The sequence below is a fragment of the Lontra canadensis genome, unplaced genomic scaffold, assembly GCF_010015895.1.
Source record: "Lontra canadensis isolate GAN:19392208 unplaced genomic scaffold, GSC_riverotter_1.0 scaffold8, whole genome shotgun sequence".
NCBI classification, from domain to species: Eukaryota; Metazoa; Chordata; class Mammalia; order Carnivora; family Mustelidae; genus Lontra; species Lontra canadensis.
In genome coordinates this window covers 27,158,867-27,183,045 of record NW_022631002.1, presented here as the reverse complement: position 1 = coordinate 27,183,045, position 24,179 = coordinate 27,158,867, and the positions used below count along the sequence as shown (strand labels likewise).

The following is a 24,179-nucleotide window of genomic DNA, read 5'->3' as shown; positions in this document are numbered from 1 at the left end:
GCGGAGGAGGCTGCCTCCCTCTGCTGGAGTAGGGCCAGCACACTTGCCTGCAGTTGCCCTGGAGATGTCCAGGACAGGTGGGGGTCACCCAGCATCATATTTCCATTCATACCTGCGGCGTGTTGGCTCATCACCGGTCTGTCCCATAAACTCGCTTCTTTCCCCACATTTCCTGTTGAGCTGAGCAGTGACCTTGAGGGTAGGCTTTGGATGGTCCTTTCTCTGCTTTCTTGCCCCACCTTCAGCTCCTTGTGCTACTGGGCCTCCCAAGGATGAGGGGGTGGCACCTGGTATCCATCTCCACTTATGGCCTAGAATTCATTCATTCCACAAGCAGCACCTCGTGAATGAACTAAATGGGCAACAGGGCAGATGCGGCCCTACCCTCTTGGAGCTCACCATCCTTCTAGGAAGAGAAAGAGTCACCGAGGAAACAAGTATACATAATTAAATGTTGTGATAAGTGCTATTCAAGAAAAGAAGACTGGCAAGGGGACAGCAAGGAGCACCTGCTTCAGAAGGGAAGGGTGTGGTCAGGAAGAGCTTTCTCTAGGAGTTATATTTAAACTGAGACCAGAAGCCCTTGCTCAGGCAGCACATATACTAAACTGAGATTGGAAGAAGAAGCAAGGAGCCAGTCTTGCAGACTTGAGGTAGCAGGAGGAGCTGTGCAAAGGCCCTGAGGTGGAAATGAACTTGCACGTGTGTTGCAAAGCCTAGAAAGGGGGCAGGGTGGCTGGCAGGTGGTAAGTGAGGGCAAGGGTGCCTCAGAATGAGGTTTAAGAGGAGGCAGGACCCAGATCCTGCACTGCTTTGTGGGTAGAGTTCGGAATGATGGAGAGAGAACCCCTGCTTCCAGCCCGAAGGAGAGCCCATTCTTGGAAGCTGTGTTGATTTGCTAGGCCTGCCTAAACAAAATGCCATAGGCTGGGTGGCATGAACAATAGGACTTTATTTTCTCACAGTTCTGGAGGCTAAAAATCTGAGATTTTAGTGTCATCAGAGGTGATTTCCACTGAGTCCCCTCTCCCTGGCTTGTAGATGTCCATCTTCTCCCTGTATCACATGGTCTCCCCTCTCTGTGTGTGTCCTAATCTCCTCCTAAGGATGCCAGCCATAATAGATTCAATCCCAATCTGAAGACCTCACTTTAACTTAATTACCCCTTTAAAGAACCCCCCGACCGCCAAGTACAGTCACATTCTGAGGTACTGGGTGGTTAGGGCTTCAATATATGAATCCAGCAGGGAGGAGGGACAACATTCAGCCCATGATGGGAGACTTCCCTGACGTGCTCCTTGAGAGTAGATTGGGGTTGTGGATCAGCATTTGTAAAATGCCTTGGGAGCCCGGAGGAAACCCATCCTAAGCAGCCTGCCCTCTCTTGGTCCAAGGAGATGATTAGCATGTTCAAGGGCGTTAAAGACTTCATGGCACCAAACTGAGACTTTCTTACCCACGACTACTTAGAATCCTTGAAGGAGAATTAGAAACCTCCCAGGTGTAACTCAGTGGCATAATATAGGGTCCCCAGTGGCCCACACTTTGGGGACGCTCCTTCAAGCACGAGGGGCAGGGCAGCCGGCGGGGGCAGGAAAGTGAGTGACAGGCTGAGTGGGGAAGGGGCTGGGTCCCCAGATGAATGGCTGGGTAAAAACTGACCGCGGACAGTGCTGGCCAAGCCAGCCAGCCTCTGCAGTGTTCCATCCCAACCCCTAGCAGAGCCCCTTGCCTGGCAGAGAGGTCCGGAAGGTGCTATGGTGAATTAAACGGAGGAAAAACCCTCAACAGACATCCCAGGAAAGCTCACAGATCAGTGTGTTCAGCTTCCTGGGGAGCCGGGGAGTGTTGGAGGGAGCAGCTAACGCCAGTGGCTGGAGGAGGGAGGTGCACACAGCCCGCAGATGGGCCTCACGTTACCCCCTGCCCCCGCCTTATGCTGAAGGTAAAAATAACTACAAGGGGAGAAATGTCCTAGAGAAATTACCTTGAAATTCAGAAAACATGAAGCCTGGCTCCATCTAATTAAGATGACATTTTGCAAAGGGGGGGTTAGGGAGAGGCCTGGGTGGCATTTTAAATTGCAAGCTGATTGTGCAGCCTCTCTAATTTTGGTTCTGAACAAAGTTTCCAATTGGAACAGGGGACCGACTTCAAAGGCATCGCCTACCGATGGCCATGCAAAGGGAGTGAAAAGAGCAGCATGGGGCCTCTGGGCACAATGTGGCTGGGACTGGAGCAAAGGCTTGGGGCCGCAGGGGGCCACAGCCCTCGGAAGCCTGCTGCGCCTTTTAGGGGATCAGTGGACCCGCTCCTGGGAGGAGAGCTAATTGAAGCAACGGCCTTGCCCTTGAAGAATGAGCTTTTGTCCAGCCTGGGCCATCTTAGGGGCACTTACTGGGCAGAGCTGTGGCCTGGACTGGCTGTAGGCATCGCCCCACCCCAGTCTCCCCCTGTGCTACAGAAACAGGCCTGCTTCTTGTGTAATAGCCCCCAGCATCCTCTTGGGGAGGGGCTATTCCCTCCTGGGACTCCTCCCTGCCAGCCTCTAAGGCCCAAAAGGTGGACAAGGCCCACCCCTTCTCTCCCAGACTCCTGGAAGAGGCAACCCCAGTCCCTTTCAACTTGGAAGGTGGAGGGTAAGCTCCCGAGTGGGAGGGCCAGGGGCCAGCTGGCCCAGGGAGCCACCCAAAGCACAGGATACCGTTCTGCTCTCTGGATAGAGTCGCTCCAGGTATGATGTGCAGGATTCCCTCAGAAGCTCATTTGTGCCCCTTCTTTTGCGCACCCTGGGGTAGCTCAAAAAGACAGCTTGACCAGGCCGACTTCCTGTTCTGTAACTCTCTCATATTGCCGATACCCATCTCTATGCATTCATACCCATCTCCAATTCCTTCGAACGCAGGGCGGCAGGGTGGTGAGGGGGCTGAGAGGCAGGGGGTAATGGAATGAGCTCCAGTAGGGCAGCCTTGGTTCCAAAATGTGGGAGCCGTGGAGGGCTGAGGTGTGAGTAAATGCTTTCTTGACAGTAGATTAAAGAAACAGCCTGGAGGCCAGGAGACTAGTTGGGCTAGACCCCTGCTGTCATCCACAGACGAGAGGAAAGAGTGACCTTGCAGGGAGATGGGGACGGTCTGAGTTCAGACCTTTCTCGGGGCAAATGACAGTGCTTGGGAATCAGACTGGCTGGAGGGACAGAACAAGGGAAGAGAATGGAGCTGGCTTTGGGGTCTCTGGCTTGCGTGACCGGAAGCACAGAATTACCATTGCACAAGGGCCATGTGTCCCCATGGAGTGGCGCGGGCATTCCTGGGGCCGTTCCTACAGACCAACAGCTTTCATTGGAGGACTTTTATGTATTAAATTAACACAGAGACCTCTGATTTCATGGATGTTGTTGTTTAGGATAAACTAATTATTTAAAATGAGTCCATTCGAGGTCATTTTTTAAAAAATTAAGGAAATAGCCACGGTCATGTGCTACTTTGGCAGCCATCACAGGACTAAGATGGGAAGGAAGGCAGTGATGGAGACAGTGGCCCAGGAACCCAGGTGTAGGGGAGAGGGTGGGATAGACTGGGAACATGCCGAGCCAAGTGGAGGAGCCAGTAAACCCACCAGAGGTCAGGTGGAGCCACTCAGCAGCCCCCTGCACAGAGGAGGATCCACTGACATCCCACCCAGGGAGAAGGTGTTTGAGTACTGAGCCCTCTCAGCAACTTAAATGTTGGGTGGAGGGAAAGAGGCCCACACGGGAGACAGCCCACAGTGGACTCACATGACTTAGAAGACAGCACCTTGACCAGGAAGTAGCATCTACAGGACCCAGCATCCCGAGAGAGGAGAAGTGAGCAGAGAGCAGCAGGGGATGGGGAGGCAGTGAAAGCCCCCACCAGAGGTAGGCAGGGAGGTGGCAGGACAAACGGAGGAAGCAGGGAGGATGGTGGCTTGCAGGGGGCATTGGTATCAGGGATGGGCTTAGGATGGGAGGCCAGAGCATTGTGTAGGTGGAAGCTAGAGGGAGAAAGAAGGCCCCAAGGGAGGAATGGTGGGGGAGGGGGTCGGAGGGTCAACAGAAGTGGAGTCAGGACCACACTGCCCATCCCCACTTTTTCAGAAGGTCAAGTCTTAATGTGGAATGAAACCCACAGTGGTTTTCCTTTTGGGGGTTTTGCTGAAGTTAATTTGGTGGCTAGGTGAGGGCCCAGAGGCTTGTTAAGGGGCAATTCTAGATTTGGATTCGGTGGTTCCCTGGAAAGAGTGGTTTTCCCCTGGTCGCCATCAGCATGCCAAGAGAAGAGTCCTACAGCCCCTGCTTGGGGGGCACCCACCTCATTGGCGGGGAAGAGCCCACTTAGCCAAAAGGCTGCTGGAGACAGGTGGGCAGGATGGGTGTCCCTTCCTCTTTCCTTCTGTCTTCCCTGCTGGCCTTGGTGCTGGGCACTTACCTTCGTGCTCCCCTTTAAGAGGACATTGGCAGCTAGGAGACCCGAAGTACCCATGACAACAAAGCTCCTTAGCAGGCCAGAGGCCCTGGTTCTCCTGCATCTGTGTCTGAGCAATTTGGGCAGTCATCTCAACAAAGTTGAGGCCACAAGTTGGCTGGTGGGGGTGGGGAGACGGGGGCATCCATCAGGACAGAAAAGCAGGTGCCCCGTCCCTTCCAGTGAGAATGCCACACGCTCCTTGGAACCTGCAACCACCGGTAAGCCCATTCCCTCATGGAACCAAAACCAGGGAACAAGGAGGGAGGCTGAGACAGAGAAGGAAACAGGAAGTCTGTGGCCGAGGAGACCTGGAGCCCACGGCGTGCCCACTCCCACCCTGTGCTGTCCCCAGGAGGCAGTGCACGCTCCCAAGAAGTCTGGGTGATCCTCCAAGCCCCACAGAACCCCAACCCAAGGCCCTGCTGGTGGGAAAGAGTCAAAGCCAGGCAGATGGGGGGATGTTCCCAGCCCGCCGCCTAGGGCCTGGAGCCGGATTCATTGCTCCGTTCTGAGTCCCAAGGACACACCGGCCGGGTGCTTGCTTTATGCTGCTTGCTGCGGGAAGCTGCTTCCCAAGTGGAGGAAGTGGGCAGACCTTAGCTAGCATGCTGGATGCACATGTTGATTTCTATCTCAGTAGTTCTTAACATCAGTGCATATTAGAAAAAGATAAAAACTGGCACTTGGGTGACTCAGTCAGTTAAGCGTCCGACTCTTGATTTCAACTCAGGTCATGGTCTCAGGGTCGTGAGATGGAGCCCCACGTTGGACTATGGGCTCAGTGTGGAGTCTGCTTGAGATTCTCTTGTTCTCTCTCACTCTCTCTCTCTCTCATTCTCCCCCCTGCCTCTCTCACTGCTTGCGAGCCTGCACACGCACTCTGTCTCTCTCTCTCTCTCTCTCTCTCAAATACGTAAATAAAATCTTAAAAAAAAAAAACTAACCTATAGAATATACTTCTGAATATATTATTGTTAGTGATACTACATTTCCTTTCTCTTAAAATAAGTTTAAGTAGGTATAAGTCCAAAGAAAATCATAAAGTCAGTTGTGGCACAGGTGGTATCCAAACCCAGCCAAATTTTCACATCATTTTTGCGCACCTGCTGTGTGCCCCGCAGGGTTCTGCAGATGCAGTGGTGAACGAAAGTTATGCCTGTGGCAGGTATATGAGTGGCTGAGGCCCAGGAGGCACTGCTCTGGGGCCCCCTTTCCTGTTTGCAGGGGAGAGGAACGGGATCACAGATTTGTTGACAATCCAGAAAACAGGCCTCTGCCCTTCTCCGGCTTCTTGAGAGGGCAATCTGTTTCCTGTCCAGGAAGCAGGAGAGGAGGAACAGTAGCAGGACACAGAGACAGGGCACCCCTGGCTCCCATCACGATCATCCCCGTTGTTTCCTGGCTCAAACGCAACAGAAGGTTCTTTCCTGCCCATCTGATAGTCTAGGGCAGGTGCTCTGGGTGGGTGGCTCTCCTCCGCGTGGTGATTCATGGGCCAGCTCTTTCCATCTTATGGCACTACCGCCGCCCAGGACTTTGTCATCACGTGCATTCAGGGGGACACACTTACATCTTGGGAGCCTTGGCCAACAGGCGACGCACTTCACTTTCATACTCCATCGACTCTAGTTCAGTTACAAGGCAGGTGGTGGCCTGCAGAAGGGTCTCTAACCCAGCGGCCACTAGAGGGCTTCCTTCCCCTTACCAGGTTGTGTAGCCTGGAGGAAAGAACTCCTTTTTCCTAACCCCGACAAAGGTGCTATGGGGCTGGCTTCTACCTGGCTGGGACCAGAGCAGAGGACGTGGGAAAGGAGAGAGAGGAGACAGAGGGACAGAAGAAAGCAAGAGTGGTCTGGGAGGGGAGAGGAACCTGAGCCCAGGAAGCACCGGATGGCCTCCTTTGAGCCCGTGCCATTTCAGATTGTGAGGGCTGGCTTGAGCCCCTGCACACCTCGTCCCACGGGGGTAGGGGTGTTCCACCGCCCACCCTCTCCTCAGTGAGCCCTGTGCAGCAGACTTGAGCCTCAGGCTCTGAGGCCCCTGACCACCCTCCCATGTCCAGGTCTGTGCAGCTAGGGCCTTGTCCTTACCCCATGCCCTTGATCACCCAGGGTCAATGTCAGGAAGACGAGGACAGCAGGGCCTCAAGAGAGGGGAGGCCATGTACCCTGGTCCCATGCCTTGGAGAGAGCCTCTGAGGTGGCACCCAGGATGGAGCAGCTCTCATCCCCCTGGCCCCGAGCTGCCTGCAGACCCCACGAGGTGCAGTGCTCCATCCTCCCCTCACTGCTGACCTCACGTGAGAGACAGGCCCTTTCACCCAGTTCCCAGCCTCCCTGCCCCATGCTCCTGTCTCAAGACCAGGCACTGGGGGCCCGGGGAGCCGGCCTCCAGCCTGGTCCCACCATGCCTTCCGCCTCCTGCCGCCCCCAGGGTGGCCCACTGGCGCCCTGCCCAGCCCAGCTGGGGCACAGCCACGGCTGCCACTCTGCCTCACCAGTGTTTTGGTTGACGAGACTATTTGTCACCCTTGTTTTTTACCACCTGTTGCCATCCCACCCGCCTCATGTGTAAACAGTGCCAGCATCAACATGCTAACACTGGGTCCCGGAGTGGGCACCTCCTGGGAGCACTGTCCCCTTAGCGGTGGGGCTCAGGGAAGCCCAGGGTGGCAGCCTTCCCAGACCCCGCCCTCAAGGAGAAGCCAGGAGACCAGGACTCAGGCCAGCGCCGCCCCCAGGCTTGCTGGGTGACCTCGGACAAGGCCCCACCTCCTTTACCCACGCCTCAGTTGTGCCCCCAGAGCATGACGTGGGAAGCAGAGCTGTGCAAGCTCTGGAGCCAGAGAGCTGGTGTTCAAATCCCAGCTGCACCAACCTGCCAGCTGAGTGACCTTGGGCCATCTCACAGCCCATCCAACCTCTGGTTTGTCTCTTTATAAAAGGACCAAACGGTAATACTTACGAACATTAAATGAACTAAAGTCCACGGGAGCGCTCGCTAAATATTGGCTACTGTGGTTATGTCTCGGGACCCCTCCTTGGCAGGCATGTCCGTGAGTGTGTCTCTGTGTGGGGGACGGTATTCCCAGCTCCAGTGCTCACCCTGGACACAGCAGTAGCCTGGACTTGCTGATCCTCTGGACCCGGTTGGTTTGGCCTTCCCTGGGCCCTCACCCCAGAGGTTCCTCCTGAACCCCAGCGCTGGCAGCTGTCCACCACCACTGGCAAAAACTTACAATTCTCCATTTTCTAACCGAGAGGTATTGGCTGTGGCTCTGTGTCCCACCTCTCAGCCCGCAGGGGGTGTGACTCAGTCACACTTATGCAGGTGGAGCCCTCATCAGTTCCCTCTTATCCTGCTCGGGGAGCCCCCATGCCCGGGGTGGGGGGTGCGTGCTGCCCTTCTGTGCAATGAGACAGTGCGAGTGCTGAGAGGAGATGGTGGACAGAGTCACTACGTTTACTAACACGGCTTCGCCAAGTCAGAACGCGATTCCTTCCTCTCGGTCAGCCTGCGAAGCTCAAGAAGAAAGTTTCAGGCTGGCTCTAGTATCCCCTTAACAGCTCTGAACGCTCCCCCTTGTTAACAAAGACAAAACGGCTTCAGGCCGAAAGCCTTCAGCAGGCAGCGGGATCTTGCGAGAATTTAACGTTAGTGTCAGCTTTCGCTGTCGTCGTTCTCATGGGTGTCTTCCATTTTTGAATACTTCACACAGGCTTTTCATTGACTGTAAGGATATGAGGCTTATAAAGCACAAAGATGTGTCCAAGAAAATTAATAACTGGTAGTCATAGATGAAACAGGACTTTTGTAGAAGTTATAAAGATGCTAGGGGAGAATGTTTGGGAAAGAATGATCTGGTCTAGTGGTTCTCAAACTTTGTGGTTTGGGGACCCCTTTAAACTCTTAAAAAATTATGGAGGACCCCAATTTTCTTTATGTAGGCTACAGCTATCAAGTTTTATTGCTCACTTCAGCAGCACCTATACCTAAAAATTTGGAACGATACAGAGAAGATTAGTATGGCCTCAGCACAAGGCTGACACGCAAATTTGTGAAGCGTTCCACATTTTATTTTCTGCTTCTATCTTGTTTTGTTCCCCCCCCCTTTGGGGAGGGGGTATTCCTAGAACAGTGCCTGGCACATAATAGGTGCTCAATAAATATTTGTTTGTTGAAAAAAAATGAAAACCAAGAAAAATTTTAAATCTTCATTCATTTAAAAATAACTATGATAAACCTATTACACATAAACAACATTTTTATGAAAAATTATTCTGATTTCTAAAAATGTAGTAAGAAGAACATCATTGTTTTGTATTTTTGCAAATCTCTTTAATGGCTGGCTTAATAGAAGACAGCTTGATTCTCATATGTGCTTCTGCATTCAGTCTGTCATGATTCGTTGTTTTGGTTGAAGAATAGGAATCAAATTTGGCCCCACATAAACACATATTTCAAAAAGGAAGGAATGTTTTACTAGCCTTTTCAGATAATTCTTCTTTGAAACTTACCCAAACTGGACAAGTGGTGGTTTCTGAAAGGATGGTTGCAGTCTGAAACTATAGCAGGGACCTGTCCCTGTGCTGTCACATCAGAATCCCTCAGTCTCTTTGACAAATGTTGCTGGAACAACTGGGACATCACATACCAAAAAAAAACTAAAAAAAAAAAAAGAGTCTAAATACGGGCTTTCCACTTTTCATAAAAATTAACTTGAAATGAATCACAGGTAGATCTAAATGTAAAAGGCAGCACTATAAAACTCCTCAAAGGGAATATAGGAGGAAATCGAGATGAACTTGGATCCGACGATGACTTGTAGACACAACACCAAAGTCACAATCCATAAAGGAGTAGATAAACTGCTCTTCATGGAAATTTAAAACTGCTCTGTGAAGGCCGCCGTCAAGAGAAGAAGAAGCAGGGGCCAGGACAAAATATTTTCTAAAAGCATGTTTACTGGAAGACTGGTGTCCACGATAATCAAAGAACTCTTCAAACTCAACGGTAAGAAAACAACCCAACTTAAAAAAAACCGGGGCCAAAGATGGGGCGCCCAGGTGGCTCAGTGGGTTAAGCCACTGCCTTCGGCTCAGGTCATAATCTTGGGGTCCTGGGATCGAGCCCCGCATCGGGCTCTTTGCTCAGCAGGAAGCCTGCCTCTCTCTCTCTCTCTCTCTGCCTGCCTCTCTGCCTACTTGGGATCTTTCTCTGTCAGATAAATAAATAAAATCTTAAAAAAAAAAAAAATGGGCCAAACTCCTAACAGACACACTGTGAAAGAAGATGTACAGATGGCAGAGAGCGTACAGCATCTCCACATCATATGTCATCAGGGAAATGCAAATTAAAACAACAAGCTACCACTACGCACCTAGTAGAGTGGCCAAAATCTGGAACACTGGCCACTCCAAATACTGACGGGGACGTGGAGCCACAGGGCTCTCGCTCGTTGCTGGGGAAACGGCAAAATGGCGCCACACTTTGGAAGACAGTTTGGCAGTTTCTTATAGAATGAAACCTACTCCTCCCACAGGATCCAGCCATCAGGCTCCTCCATATTGTCTCCAAAAATGTGAAAACTTTTGTCCGCACAGAAACCTGCACGTGAGTGTTCATAGCAACTTTATTTGTAACTGCCAAAGCTTGGAAGCAACCAGGATACCCTCCAGCAGATGAGTGGAGAAGGAAACTGGTCCATTCACACAATGGAATACTGTTCCACACTGGAAGAAAATGAGCTCTTAAGCCACAAGACATGATGGAGGAAGCTTCGATGCACATATTACTAAGTGAAAGAAGCCGATCTGAACAGGCTGCCTACTGTATGATTCCAACCGCGCAATAGTCCGGAAACGGCGGAACAACGGGGACGGTGAAAAGATCAGAGTGGTTGCCAGGGGTGGGGGAGGGGAAGGGATGAACAGGCAGAGCACGGAGGGCTTTCGGGGCAGAGGAAATACTCTGTGCGAGTCCGTAACTCTGGATTCAGAGCATTATAAATTTGTCCAAATCCACAGAAGGTACAATATCCAAGAGTGAACCCCAAGGCTAACTACAGACTTCGGGTGAGTGTGATGTATTCACGTCGCATCATCCTTGGCAACAAACGGACCACTTTGGTGAGGGATGTGGACAGCGGAGGGGGCTGGGGTTGTATAGGAAACCTCTACCTTCCTCTCTGTTTTGTTATAAACCTAAACCTGCCCTTCAAAAGTAAAGTCTCTTGGGCGCCTGGGTGGCTCAGTGGGTTAAGCCGCTGCCTTCGGCTCAGGTCATGATCTCAGGGTCCTGGGATGGAGGCCCGCATCGGGCTCTCTGCTCAGCGGGGAGCCTGCTTCCTCCTCTCTCTCTCTGCCTACTTGTGATCTCTCTCTGTTTCAAATAAAGAAAATCTTAAAAAAAAAAAAAGAAAGAAAAAAAAGAAAAAAAAAGTAAAGTCTCTTGAAAACATCCATTGATCTGCTTTGCGCGTTGGATGGTTCTCTTAACCACGCATGATTTTTTAACACCGTTTGGGGCATTTGGAAAATGCTAGTTCAGAGTTACACGGATCTTCCAAATGTTGACACGTTTCAGCACACAGGATTAAAAACTCATATGTTTGTTAACGTCAACACCCACCTCATCAGAAAAGCCTCCAGGTACTGGGAAGCTGTGAAGATCATGATGGTAAACACAGGTTTTCCAAAATTCTTTCACTTGAAAGCTGGAATTTTTTTTTTCTTTTCATTTTGGTGACAGATATGTTCATTGTTTTCCTTGAAATGATGGGCTCGCTTGGTTTGTTTTTAGAAATGTCTTCCAGAGACCAGATCAGAATTACCATTGTCTGTCTGTCAGGCATTCTTTTAAATGAAAGTGGTGTCCCACGAAGAAAGGCACTATTTTCACTGGCAGCTCAGTCTTGCAAGTGCTTTTCCTCCAGAAAACCATCATCCTTTGGTTTGCAGAAGCGTTTCATGCATGCTTCCCATTTCATCCCACAGAATATGAAAAAGATGGGTACTCGGGGTAGAGATCGCTCTTTAATTCGTGATTTTTACTACTTCGTCAAGGGCATTCTTAAGTAAAAGTGGCATCTTCTGTGACCGGCCACGGGAATGCGTGGTGGCAGCTGGGACAGTCTGGTGGTCCTGCTTCCGGCTCAGGAGCTAGTGGTTTTCTCTCCTGTGGCTTTTGCACCTTTAGTGCAAGCTGTGATGCTATTAGAAAGGCCAAATATAGCGCCTTAGCGTCGTCCCGAACACAGTTTTGATCTTGTGGACCCCCACAAGGACTTTGGAGACCCCCAGGGGTGCAACCCACACTTTGAGAACCACTGGTGTAGCCAATCCCGTCCTCATGCCTTTGGGGACCCTGGGCCCCTGAGAGGAGCTGAGGCTTGCCCAGGGTCCCCGAGCAGGTTGGAGGCAGGGCCACATCTTCTGACACCTGAGGCACTGCTCCGGGCCATGTCCCTGAGATCCCGGAAGGAGGGTGACACGCTCCTTTTTGAACAAAGGCGGTATCTGATCAAAGTAATGGTGAACAAGTGCCTCCAGCAAGGGGACAAGGGGACAGGAAGGGGTATCAACGAATAAGCCTGGGGAGAGGCACCAGTCGGCCATACCTGCCCTCTTCCAGATTTGCCGGCCTTCTTCCAACCACTGCCATGTGTGTGGTGGTCCAACTTCCATCTTCCCTCTTCCATAATTGTGTTGCTAATATCTCCCAAGTGAGGCGGCTCTAATTAAACCATCATCACTTCGTGTTCTGACGAGACGAGGTTGGCCATTATCACTTTTCTTTCCCTTTGTCTGAGCTCTGTGTGGGTAATTTTATTCTGCCCTTGTTCATTTCTTAGAAATTTAGCCTCTCCAATTTTAGTTCTTTTCTCCTATCTTAGAACATTGTGCTCAGGAGAAAGGCGGCAGAGGGTGAGGGTATCACAGATTTGGAAATTTCTGTCCCGTTCACCTTAAAGTTTATTTTTGACTGAACAGTGCCTGCTTGGTAGTTCAGCTATCCCCCGCACCTCTGTCTAGGAGAGACGCCCAGGAGGTAAAGCCTGGCAGGTTCTGGACCCGCCAAGGAGAGAAAGGCACCAAGAGAAAGTGGTTGCCATGTCGGGCTGTCCCAAAGTGGGTGATGCTGGGACCTCTGGACCAGGGTGAGTCTCCACTTCATCCTCGAGGATCTGAGGTGATTGGAAGCCTCGGTGATGTAAACATACCATCAACTCCCGGCCAAGGGCCCTGGCAAGCCTCCTTCCTGCATCCCCCCATTTCTGCCAGTCACCTGCATGGTCTTCCCATCTGTGCACTGGCAGGCCTCCTCCACAGGTCTCACCCCACTCTGCATCGGCCTCAGCACCTCCCCACTCAGAAGCTGTGGACTGACTACTGCCCTTTACCCTCCTGTGGCTCTCCCCAGCCTCGCACTGGACACCCTGCAGGGGCGTCCTTGGGAGACAGATGAAACAAAGCAGCGCCATCTGAGAGCGGCAGAGCTGGGGCTGGGAGGGGATGGGCACTGAGAGGAGGGCAGGGGAGGCCAAGGGAGAGAGCGTCCCAGGCCCCGCACTCAGGGAGCATCAGCGTTCGCTCTGCGGGACTCTGACTTTCAGAGTTGTCCCAGCAGGGGACGGAGGCTGCCTCCAGCCCTCTCCCCGCGGAGGTGCACGCGTTCACACTAACCTGCTCAGGACAGATGCCCTACAAGATGCAGTCTGTGTGGGCGCCCCTTGGGCCCCCTGTGCAGGCAAGGTAGCTATTTCAAGTTTAATGTCTAAGGGCGACATGGACCTCCAGGCCTCAGGCCCAGCCAGTGGCCAGAGAGACATCTGACGTCCTCGAGGACACTCCCATTAGGGTCTCTGTCTTCCCTCTTTAATTCCCTCTTCAGGGAAGACCCGTCTCTGGACTGTGCCCTGCCTCCTGGGCATGGCTGACCCGAGTGCCTGTCCCCCGGACACACCTCTCTCACACCCCCACCCCCCACCCCAGTTTCTCCACCAGGCCCAGCACTTACTCAGTGTCCTCCTGCCAGGAGTCAGATTGGTTAATATGTCCAATGCCCCCACTGACTACAGGCTTGGGCCAATGAGGTCCAGGTCCTGCTGGCTGGTGGGTCCCCGCCCCCAGCCTTGGGCTCAGCTAAGGAAGATATCCGGCCAGCCTGTGGGGAAGAAACAATGACTGGGCTAGCCCCGGCTCCTTCTGCCTCACTTGGGCTGGGGCCAGGGGTAGGACCCCATGACCAGTCACAGGGGCTGACGGATGGTTTCGGAGAGGAAACATTTAGGTGTCAAGCGCTGGAACCAGTGAAGGGGTCTCAGAGGACTCAGCCCATAGTTTCCACCATAAGCCCCGGCTCGATGGATCGTGAGCCAGCAGAAAGAGCTGCTTCTGAGTAATTCAAAGATCCAAGGGTTTTGAGGCTGCAAAGAGTGTGATCCTTCAGAAAACCCCGGCCTTCTCCACCTCCGCAGGAGGCAGCCTGAGCCAGAACAGAGAAGGTTCTCAGAAGGGCTTAGGACAAATCCCTGAAGACTGCAGGCCCCTGACAAAGATGGGGACCTAGGCGTAGGGAGGGAAGGCCAAGGGGGCAGTTCTCCCTTGCTGTGTTTGGGGCACCAGCTAACGGGCTGGGGGAATTTAGGCGGTATGTTCTTTTTTGCCAAACACGGAAGTTCTTGAGGCCGAGACTGCACTCATTAGTGGGCGTATAATGGGTAAATGAGTAAATGGGTGGATGAATGGGTGGGTGGCTAGCTAGGTCAAGGCGGAGTGAAAGGAATGGGCATGGCAATGAGTAATTAAAGGACAGACAGGTGCTGTTGTAGGATAGAAGAGAGGCAAAGGGACAGGTGGGTGAGTGTGGAAGTGAGTGGATGGATGAACGAGGGTAGCTGATGGGTAGATGATGTAATGGATGGGTGGATGGCTGAGTTGGTGGCTGGGTGACGTGTGATGGGTAGGCACCCTCAATAGGTAGTATAGGGATGTGTGGAAGGATGGATGGGTGGGCAGATTTGATAAGAAGTGAGATTAGAAACTACCAAATCCTTGGCTCTGCTTCAGAATCTTTCTGGGGGACCCGGGAGGTTTCCCTTCCCTAGGGCAAGTGGTAGACCTGTGACATCCCCCAGCTTCCCCCAGAGACCCTGTGAACAGACAGTGTGCTATAGACACAGGCCTTGCTAAAACCTGGAAGCCCAAGTGAAGAAAGCCCCAAGGATATCTGGCCCTCAGCCACTACATGCATGTAGGGCCCCCATGGTCACCACTCACAAACACACTTCACAAACGTCTCGGCTGCCCCTGATGTGCAGCCCCTCCCTGAGGCTCACAGTTTGGGAGCCATCTGCCAGCCCAGGGCCAGAAAGGTGGGCCCCTGCCAGAGGGGTGAGGGTGTGGCCCCCTCTCCACCCATGGTCCCAAGGCCATCCCGCAGACAGGAAGCGAGGGCTCTCCCCTGGGTGTGCGTGTGAGAGAGAACACGACCACCCTGCTGCCTCAGGGGTCCAGGCTTGGGTGGGCTGGGCCAACAGCTGCGGAGTGCCCAGCCCACCATTTTCCACCTGCCGGGACTGCAGTCAGAGGCCAAGCCTCCAGCAGCTGGGGTCTCTGTGCCTCTTCCCCTAGAGGAGCTGGGAGGACATCCCCGCAGCCTGAGGGAGGCAGAGACACCCACTGCGCCCGGCCCTACCCGGCCCTGCCCTGCCTGGTCTTCTGCACTCAGGCTGTCCGAAGCACTCCCACTCCCGTTGTGCTCCCACTCTGTGTGCTCCTGCCCCCTGGCGGGGGCCCAGCTAACTGCAGCACACAGGGCGGGCGGGGTGGGGCAGCCAGGTGCTGGCTTTTCCCTGCCCCTAGAAGACTGGGTCCGTGCGCGTGCATGTGCGTGTACACCCGTGTGTTCACACTTCACTTAGCCTGGGAGATTAGAGATGGAGCAAAACTCTGAAAGATCCAAAGCAACTCCTCAAATGAAAGGGGTTATTATTATAATTACAGTGATTATTGTTATCAAGACGATCCTGCTTGCCTGAAAAGTCTTGTACAAAAGCGGGCTTATTTTATGTCAGCTTGTTGTTTGTGTCTGGGGGACTTCATCTTAGCTTATAATAACGAACATGTGCAGGGCTCTTTATGCTGCAAAGCTGCGTCATGTCCCTAGACTGTTTTCATCTGCCCAGACGGCCCTGGGAGGGGGGAACTAATCAGGGAACAGAGGCTCAGAGAGGTGCCGTGGGCAGTCCCAGGTCGCAGGGCTAGAAAGCTGTGGAGCCAGGATGTAAACCCAGGTCACCTGACCAAGAAGTCCTGCTCAGGCCCTCACCCCAACACCCTTTGCATCTCATCTCTTGTGGGGATGAAGGGAGAGGCTCTCTGTTGCACCTGAGCTCCAAGCCCTTTCGCCGCTGTCTCTTGAAAAGTGCACAGTGCCCTGAAGAGAAGGGAAAGGTTTGGAAGAACCAAGCATTCAGTTAAAAGTGCAGTTAGCCACCCTAGTTTCAGCTGATGAATATACCTGGGCACTTCCAAGCCTCCAGCAGCATCTGGAAGGTGAATGGAAGTGAATGGAAGCTCAACTGGGCTGATGCCGCTGTCCTCGGTCAGCACCCCAGCATGGCCCAGAAAAAATCAAGGGATTGACTCAAGTAACTGGAAAGCCAGAGGTGTATGTGACTGCTTCGATAAATGTCCTGGGGCTGTTTGGGCTAGTGGGCCTGCTTGTAGTCTAATTTAACAAATATGGATTCTTTGTCTATCCCAAACTGTTCACTGAGGCCTACGGGATGATTGGCTGGGCCCAGACCATGTGTCCCCTGCTGGAACCAGGGGACAGAGCCAGCCCCACCTGAGCTGCTCAGGCCAGATCAGAGGAAGTGCTCTCTTTCAGGGAAGCTGGACTCTAGGACCAGAAAATGGGGGGATGGAAGGTATCTCAGTGGTGAGGAAATGGGATTGGGGGAGGGGGTACATCCTCACTACTGGCCCAGGAGGAGACCTGGATGGGAAGGTCAGGCCCAGTGTGAGCACCTTCCCCGGGGTCCCTGAAAGCAGGCAGACAAAGGAACAAGGGACTCGGCTGGGTCTATTAATTGCTTGTTAAGCTTGGCACCAGCCTAGCTCCCTCTGCAGGGTCCCAGAGCAGATTGGCATGGTCCTTCCTTCCTTCCAAGCCTGACCCTTCTTACTGTTCCTTCTTACCTTCCAGTGAGCTGGGCTAGGACCAGTGCATCCTCCACTCTGGCCTCAAGGACAAGTCCAGGGCTCTTGACTAGAGGAGAGCAGGGAGGGTTGCCCTTGGCCTCAGGCTATCCTCCTTATTAGCTGCGTGGTCTTGGGCAAGTACCCTTGCCTCAGAGCCTTAGTCTCTCTGTCTGTTAAACAGGATGGCTCCCTATAGAGTTACCTTGATGATTAAATTAGCTACACATACTGTTGAAATCAACCAGATAAGAAGAGTCAGGGCACAGAGAGGATGGAGTGAGAAATTGGGGCCATGCCTGATATTTAAGTGCCAAAAACCCTTTTATCCCATAAACGTCACTGAGCACCAGCTATATGCAAGGCACGTTGTGAGACCTAGGGAACTGTGAGAAATCAGGAACCCGTCCCCACCCTGAGGAACAGGCACACATGACACCACCAGCTGTGCCTGTGGCCAGTGTGCTGTCGGGATGAGCCCAGGCACAGATCAGCTGGACAACAGAACACCCTGAGGTGGGATAACCCTGGTTTGCCTGGGCAGCAGAAAGGGCTGTGTGTTTGGACCCCCATGAGAGGGAAAAGGTGCGAAGAGATTGGGACAGAGAGCTAGGCAGGCGCTGGAGGCCAAGGTATTAAGTTTGGAATTTAGGTATGATGAGAAGCAATTAAAAGAGTTTAAACAGAGAGTTATTGTAACCATTAGGATTAGGTTTGACTGTGAATATCAGAGCCCTGAAATAATGATTTCAATAATAAATTTATTTTAAATTCTTTAAAAATGTCCGGAAGGTTTGGGGTGTCCATAGAGTTATCAAGGACCTAGGGCTGTTTTCTACTCTCTAGGAGTATGGACCTCATCTTCATGGTCCAAATTGGCTGCTAGAACTCCAGCCATCACAACCAAGTTCCAGCTCCAGGAATGAAGAAGTGAGAGAAAAGGGTACAACCTGCCTTTCAAAAGGGTGCTCTACTTTGGTTGACCTCTCATTGGGTGGAACTTGTCACTAGGTCCCACCTAGCAAGCCAAGTGAGGAAATGCAGTCTTTTATTTGGATGTCTGTGCGCTCAGTTCTTTTTCTAAGGAGAATTGATGTCACACTAACAGTCTCCTGCTGGCTGTCGTGCGAGGAACAGACGAGAGAGAAGCAAGGGAGGGAGGGAACCCTTGGGAGGGGGACTGAGGGCAGTCAGGAGAAAGATGGTGCTGGCTTGGCCCCAGGGACGTGTGTGAGAAGAGGGGGAGAAGTGGTGTGACTGAACACAGCTTTGATGGAAAAACCAGCAGGACACCGGACCTGGAAGGGAAGCAGCAGAACCAAGGGCGATGCCTAGTCTGTGTCTGGGCAGCTGAGCTGGTGGTGGTGCTGGACGCTGAGCTGGGGGAGACTGGGCAGAGACAGCAAGGGCAGCTGGGGGTGGGTGGGGGGCGCCACTGGCACAGGATCCCCGTCCCCACTGCCATACTTCTGGGATGAGAGGAAGCCAGGAGGACAGCTCCAGCCCCTGGGCTGTCCCCTGGAGAATGCCCAGCAAGCCAGCTGTCCCAGCCTTCCCCACACTGTACTGTCATCCTGCTGGAATCCTGGGACACGGCAGGGGGAGGGAGCGGACAAACAAGGGGGTCAAGAGTAGCCGTGGTTTATAAACCCAGGTCCGAGGGTGTCTTCCGCCCTCATGCACATCCTGATTCCCTTGTCACAGACCGGGCGGAAACCAGCAAGGTGGAGCCCAAAGGAGAAAGTTGGGAAAGCTCTGGCCAAGTTCACCACCGCACCGCAGGCCACACACAGGACAGGTAGCGGGCACGTGGAGAGCTGAGGAAGACCGAGGTTTCCCAAGGTCACCCAGGCACTTGAGAGCAGAGTCAGCATGTAGGCCCCTGATTCATAGGCCTGTTTTTAGCCCCAGGTGGAGGCAGCACCCCAGCTCACCCACCCCGCCTGAGTCACTGCCTGCCGAGGGCACCCATCACCCAGGCCCCAGGGCCAGCTTTCCAGGTCCGTGCCCCAGGGGAGGCTCAGAGGCTGCAGAAACTCCTCTCCAGCATGGTTCAGAACCTGGGGGGCCAGCCTGTCTTGGTGGGCAGCCCTTCGTGTCAGCTGTGGGCGGAAGGCTGGGATCTCTGGGATGGGACCCCAAGGAAGCTGGATCGGGGCTGGCATTGTGGGCTTGGCCGGCTAGCCTCCAGGCCAGGTGTAGCTTCGTTCCCGGGGTAGATGGCCGCCAGAGCTTGCCCCTCTGCCTTCCGCAGTAGACAGGCCTCTGACGCGTACATAGCTACCTAGCTGCTCAGCTCAGTTCTGGAAAGTCTCCACAGAAGGCTTTGGCCCCACTTACCTTTTGTATAGAATCTGTTGTCAAACACGGAGTGCCCAGATGCTAAACCTCATCTCCTTTGTGTCTCTCCCACCCAAGGAACACCTGCAGATTTCTAGCAATTTCCCTCACTTCTTGAACCACCTGCCAGGGGTGAAGTCATCTGTGTTTCCTCTAGCTCAGAGGACTGGGGGCTGGAAGGGCTTGAGGGTAGAGGGATCAGCTAGTGATAAAGACCCAAGGCCCGAGGACCCCTGAGGTCAAGGATATGGCAGGCCTGGGGCATCCCACTCCCAAACCCCAGCCAGGGCTCAGCCCCACCCACCACAGGCTCCAGCCCGTGCATGCTGAACCGGGGGGAAAGGCAGCCGGAGGAGGGGACCCTGGAATGCCAACACCAACTGCCCAGCCAGGGTAGATGCCGCAAGCCCCACTCTGCCCTGCACCCACTCGGCTCCCTGGACCTGTCTTGTCTGGGGCCGTGCTGCAGAGAGGATGAGGGGCCCGAACCCCAGGACACTGGCCTGCTTCCTTCTGCTAGCTTCGTTCTTGGGGGCTTCCTCAGGATCAAGACACAGGTCTTGGTGATACCGCGGACTCTAGAGACGCATCCTCTCAGGCTGACCCTACTGAAAAATCCCATAGCTGGCCTAGAGTAGGGCATGTACCCGCCAGCCCCCTCGCAGCTTCCTTGCCTCAGCTTCCCACACCTGCCACCCTAGGCCCCTGACCTGCACTGGGAACTGGCCTGGGCCCCGTGGGTCTGTGCACATGTGAGCACAAAGGAGCCAATGGGGAGCCACCCCTGCTCCTTGCCCTGCACTCCCAGCCTCTCCTCTTCCCCGGCCACTAGGACATCCCCCGGGGCGGCGGGGGGCAGGCAGCGGCCACAAGGCAGACCTGTTCTTCTGAACCCTTGGGGGGCTTGTGCTGAGGGGCCGCATGGTGGGGTCAGGAGAGTGACCTGGGGCAGGCCCTGTCATGGCAGAAACATGGGAACACTCCGTAGGTAAGGTCTGCCCGGGGCTTGGGCTGCGATGGGCACCTTCTTGTCCTGGTTTGGGTTCCTCGAAAAGTTGACCTTAAGACAAGGAATTTATTGGGGAGGTCATTTCAGGAAGCACCAAGGGACAGGGTAGGTGACCCAGGAAAGGGAAGGGAAATGAAGGGAGCGCGGATGTTCATGCAGGGCAGTGGGCAGGCATTGGGGCTTGGGGCAGCCATGGTCCTCTAAAAGCCTGGCAGACGCGTCTCAGAGTCACCTCTCTAGGAGGGCAGGGAAGCCCGGCTGTGTGCGCACCCACTCCTGCCCATCCCAGACACTAAGTCCCAAACCGTGCAGCCTGCCACACGGCGGGAGCAGAGGGCCGGTAAGGCCGGGCCAGGAAGCTGGCCCTCTGTAGGGACCCTCTGAGGCAAGTGGGGCAAGTGCCCAGGTATGAGTGAGGTGCACAGCTCCCCCTCCCATCTCTACGTTAAAAGCAACAGTTCTCTCCAATGGAGCGCAGAGCCTGTGGTTCTCGCCTGTTGCCCTTGGTGTGGACCCTGCGTGAGGCACCATTGGCCCTCACAGGGACTGCTGGGCAGCTGCTCTCAGAACTTGTGGGTCTGATCCCAGAGGCTGGCCTTGGGGTCAGAGCCTCCTGATGCTGACTCTCAGCTCTGGCACTCCCCACCCACAAGCATAGGTGAGTGCCTGCCTCTCTCTGGCGCTCAGTTTCCCGACCTGTAAAATGGGGACAGTAACACAGAGACTACTGTACTAGTTAGTGATGGCCACACAGTACAAAGAAGCCTTCCCTAACTCGGTCACTTGCAGTAAAAATTATTTCTTTCCACGGGGCAGGAGTTCAGCTGGGGATCAGAGACCCAGGGTGCTTCTGCTGGGCTCCGTGTGTCCCCTATCCTCTTGCTGGGATGAACGGGGGAGCCCGGGCGTGTTCATGACGATGGCGGAGGCCCCACAGGACAAGCGGGGTCATGCAAGGCCTCTGAAGGGCAGCTTGGGGAACTTCCACATCCTTATATGGGCCGGAGCGTGGCCCCCAGCCGCTCACAGTCAAGGACAGAGGAACTGTGTCCTGCGTTCAGGGGGCAGAAATTGCAAAGACGGGAAGCGGAGGGCGTATGGACCCAGACGGGCAGAGAACCAGGCCCATTACTGCAGCCTCCTCTCACCCCTCCAGGAGGCACTGTGTGTGTGTGTGTGTGTGTGTGTGTGTGTGTGTGCGCGCGCGCGCGCGCGCACGCGCCCCGGCACGTGCTTTGTAGGCTGTGAAGTGCTGTGTGTGTGTGTGCAAGGTGCTGGGCCTGGGGAGGTCCTGTGACTGCTCCAGGAGCCCCTGCGTCTCCAGAGACCACTGCCTTCCCCGTCTGGGGTTACACGTCTGTGATCCATCATCTCTGAAGATGGGGACCCTGTGTGGTATCCCAGAGAAGGGGAAGGGGGAAGACGCCTGCTCGTTATGCCGTGATGTCCGTGCAAGAGCAGCAGAGTGTCGGGCTCCCAGGGCACCCTGGGGTACCCGTCAGACCGAGGAGGAGGGGGAGAGAGGCAGAGAGAGGCGAACTCCCTATCTCTCTGTTCACCCTCTGCCCTTCCCTTGTTTAACCAGGACTGGGCCTCTCCGGCCCCCAGGGAGAGGTAGGCCACAGGTCAACAGCAAATAAGTAACTAAAAATTAATAAAATTAAGTTTTGGGGGCTCCTAAGTGGCTCAGTCGGTTAAGCGACCGCCTCGATTTTGGCTCAGATCACAGTCTCAGGGTCATGAGATCAAGCCCTGCGTCAGGCTCCTTACTCAGTGCAGAGTCTGCTTGAGTTACTCTCTCTTTCCCTCTACCTCCCCGCTGAAATAAATAAATAAAATCTTTAAAAAATTTTTTAAGTTTCAGCTTTGGGCCAGCCAGGGGCCTAAGCTCTTGACATTGAATATTGACATAATTGGAGAACCGGCCTCTTCATGCTTCATGATCAGTCCCCCAAGGCACAGGTCCCCTGGGGCCCAGGCCCTCAGCTACCTGGAATTCTCAAGTAACCAAATCGTCCCTCTTCCTGATTTGCCCAATTCCAGGGACTTTGCTCCACCTGGGTAAGAAGTAGAGAAAATTATAATAGTCAAAAACATTGACTTTTTTTTTTCCCCAAAAAATACTCTGCAAAACCGTTTTCAAAGGAGATGAAAGTGGGGCTGCCTTGGTTGAGCTGGCGGATGGAGGACTGAGCCCTATCCGCTCCCCTCCTGCCCACAGGAGACAATCAGGCTGCATGGGGCACGGTTGAAACTGCCACACTGAAAGTCGCCGTGCCAGACAGAAGGCTCCAATGGCTCTCATCCCCAGACTGTGTCCACACTGTATCTAGTGGCCCGCCTTTCCTGAGCAGGCCAAGGGCTGAGCCGCGGTCCCAGTACCCTAGCCTGTGCCCAGCCAGGGCTGTGACCCCACCAAAGCCTCAAAGACCACCCCTGTCTCCTCACAGGCTGACGCCAAGATGGTGTGTGACGTGGTAAGTCGGATGGAAGACACAGAGCCCTTCTCTGCAGAACTGCTTTCCGCCATGATGCGGCTCTGGGGCGACTCAGGAATCCAGGAATGCTTCAACAGGTCTCGGGAATATCAGCTCAACGATTCTGCCAAATAGTGAGTGTCTTGGGGCTGGGGTGGCCGCCGGCAAGCACAGAGGCCAGCATGGAGGCGGAGGTGGGCGCGCAAGGAGGGGGCCTCGGCTGAGGTCAGAACTGCCGTGACGTGTTCTGCCATTGGTGTCAGGAAAGGTGTCTGGAAGGAGAGGGAAAGGGCTTCTCCTCGCACCCCCGGGGTAAGAGGCCAGGGAGGCCGAACACACAAGAGACCGCGAACAGTAGGGTTCCCAGAGGGCGGGATCCGTCACCACCTTGCCCTGGACAGGGCCTGGCACTTCAGAAGGAAAGTCTATAGTCTAACAGCTTTTTCCCTCCAGAGAAGCCCTGACCCCGTAAGTACAAACCAAGAGTCATATGGGCAGAAAGTAATTGACATGATGCCATTTCTGTTTCATTTTAGAGGAAATAAACGTTCCATTCCTCTATCTTTAAAATGAATATTTTAAATAAGACTAAGGAAATAATCAAACATATCCTTTGATAGTGCGTTATAACCAAATATGGGGAAGGAAAGAAAAAGAGAGAAGGGGGAGTGAAGGCAAGGGAAGAGGTCAGTGAAAGCCGGAGAGGCTGAAAGGGGGACAAACAAAGGGGGGCGGAGTGGCCTGTGGGGACTCTTCCGTGATAGCAGCTCTGTTACTTCAAGTGTCCCTAAGGTTACATGCCCTTGTTCCTCAGAGCAGGGACTCCATGCCCCGGGGAATGGCCTGCCCGGGCTGCGGACAGGTCTTCTGTCCTGGAGACTTTGGGACCACACCCCACTTTTGCAGTCTTGTGCCCAAGTTGTCAGTGGGAGCCTCTGGGTTTGAACCCACCATCTTAGGACGTGTGTGCTCCACCACTGGTCTCATTCAGCCGTCTTCACCCCTGCTGCTCCACCACTCTGCCCCCAGGAGACATTTGGCAATGTCTGGAGACATTCCTGATTGTCCCGACTCGGGTGGTGGTGCTGGCATCTAGTAGACAGAGGCCAGGGATGCGGCTGAGCGACCTACAGTGCATCAGACAGCTCTCCGTAGCAAGAATCATCTGGACCAAAATGTCAATAGTGCTGAGCCTGAGAAATCCCAGCCTACCCCCTGGTGGTGTCGCAGAGGCAAGGGCCCAGAAAACGGCACTTGCTCACAGATGTTGGGCCATTTCTGTCGGCCACGATGACAGCTACTAAACTAGAGACTTGAGCAAGGCCAGAGTTCCCCCCAATTCTGCACACCTAGACTGTCTACTGGGTGAACGCTAGGTTCTGGGCATCCCAGGTGGTAGTGAGCTGGGCCCTGGGGCCCTGATGAGCCCCCCAGGGATACCTCGGTGGACAGGGGTGTGAGCGTGGGGTTTGTGCCCACAGCTGCCGGTGCACGCTCAAGTCACTCCTCCAGTGGCCCCAGGTTGTCCCCCTGAGCCATTTGGGGGTTGGGGGGACAGCTTCCCCACCCCTGCTGGGCCCCAGTCCAGGGCTTTCCCATCCCCCCAACTCCACTCGGGCCATCAAATAGTGATCTCCACTTAAATTGTTGTCCATGTAAT

The 24,179-nt window shown here is 54.0% G+C and overlaps 1 protein-coding gene and 1 non-coding gene across 3 annotated transcripts in view; both read left to right on the top strand.

Annotated features, from left to right (window-relative positions):
- GNAO1 (G protein subunit alpha o1) overlaps window positions 1-24,179 on the top strand; it is a 162,522-nt gene that overhangs the window by 115,042 nt on the left and 23,301 nt on the right. For both annotated transcript variants that reach the window (XM_032854439.1, XM_032854440.1), the window contains exon 4: window positions 22,493-22,653. In XM_032854439.1, coding sequence (XP_032710330.1) covers window positions 22,493-22,653 — 161 coding nt within the window. The remainder of the gene's footprint in view (window positions 1-22,492; window positions 22,654-24,179) is intronic.
- On the top strand, window positions 8,455-8,564 carry LOC116866007. The gene has a single exon (XR_004382302.1). It is a non-coding gene; the product is annotated as a U6 spliceosomal RNA (small nuclear RNA).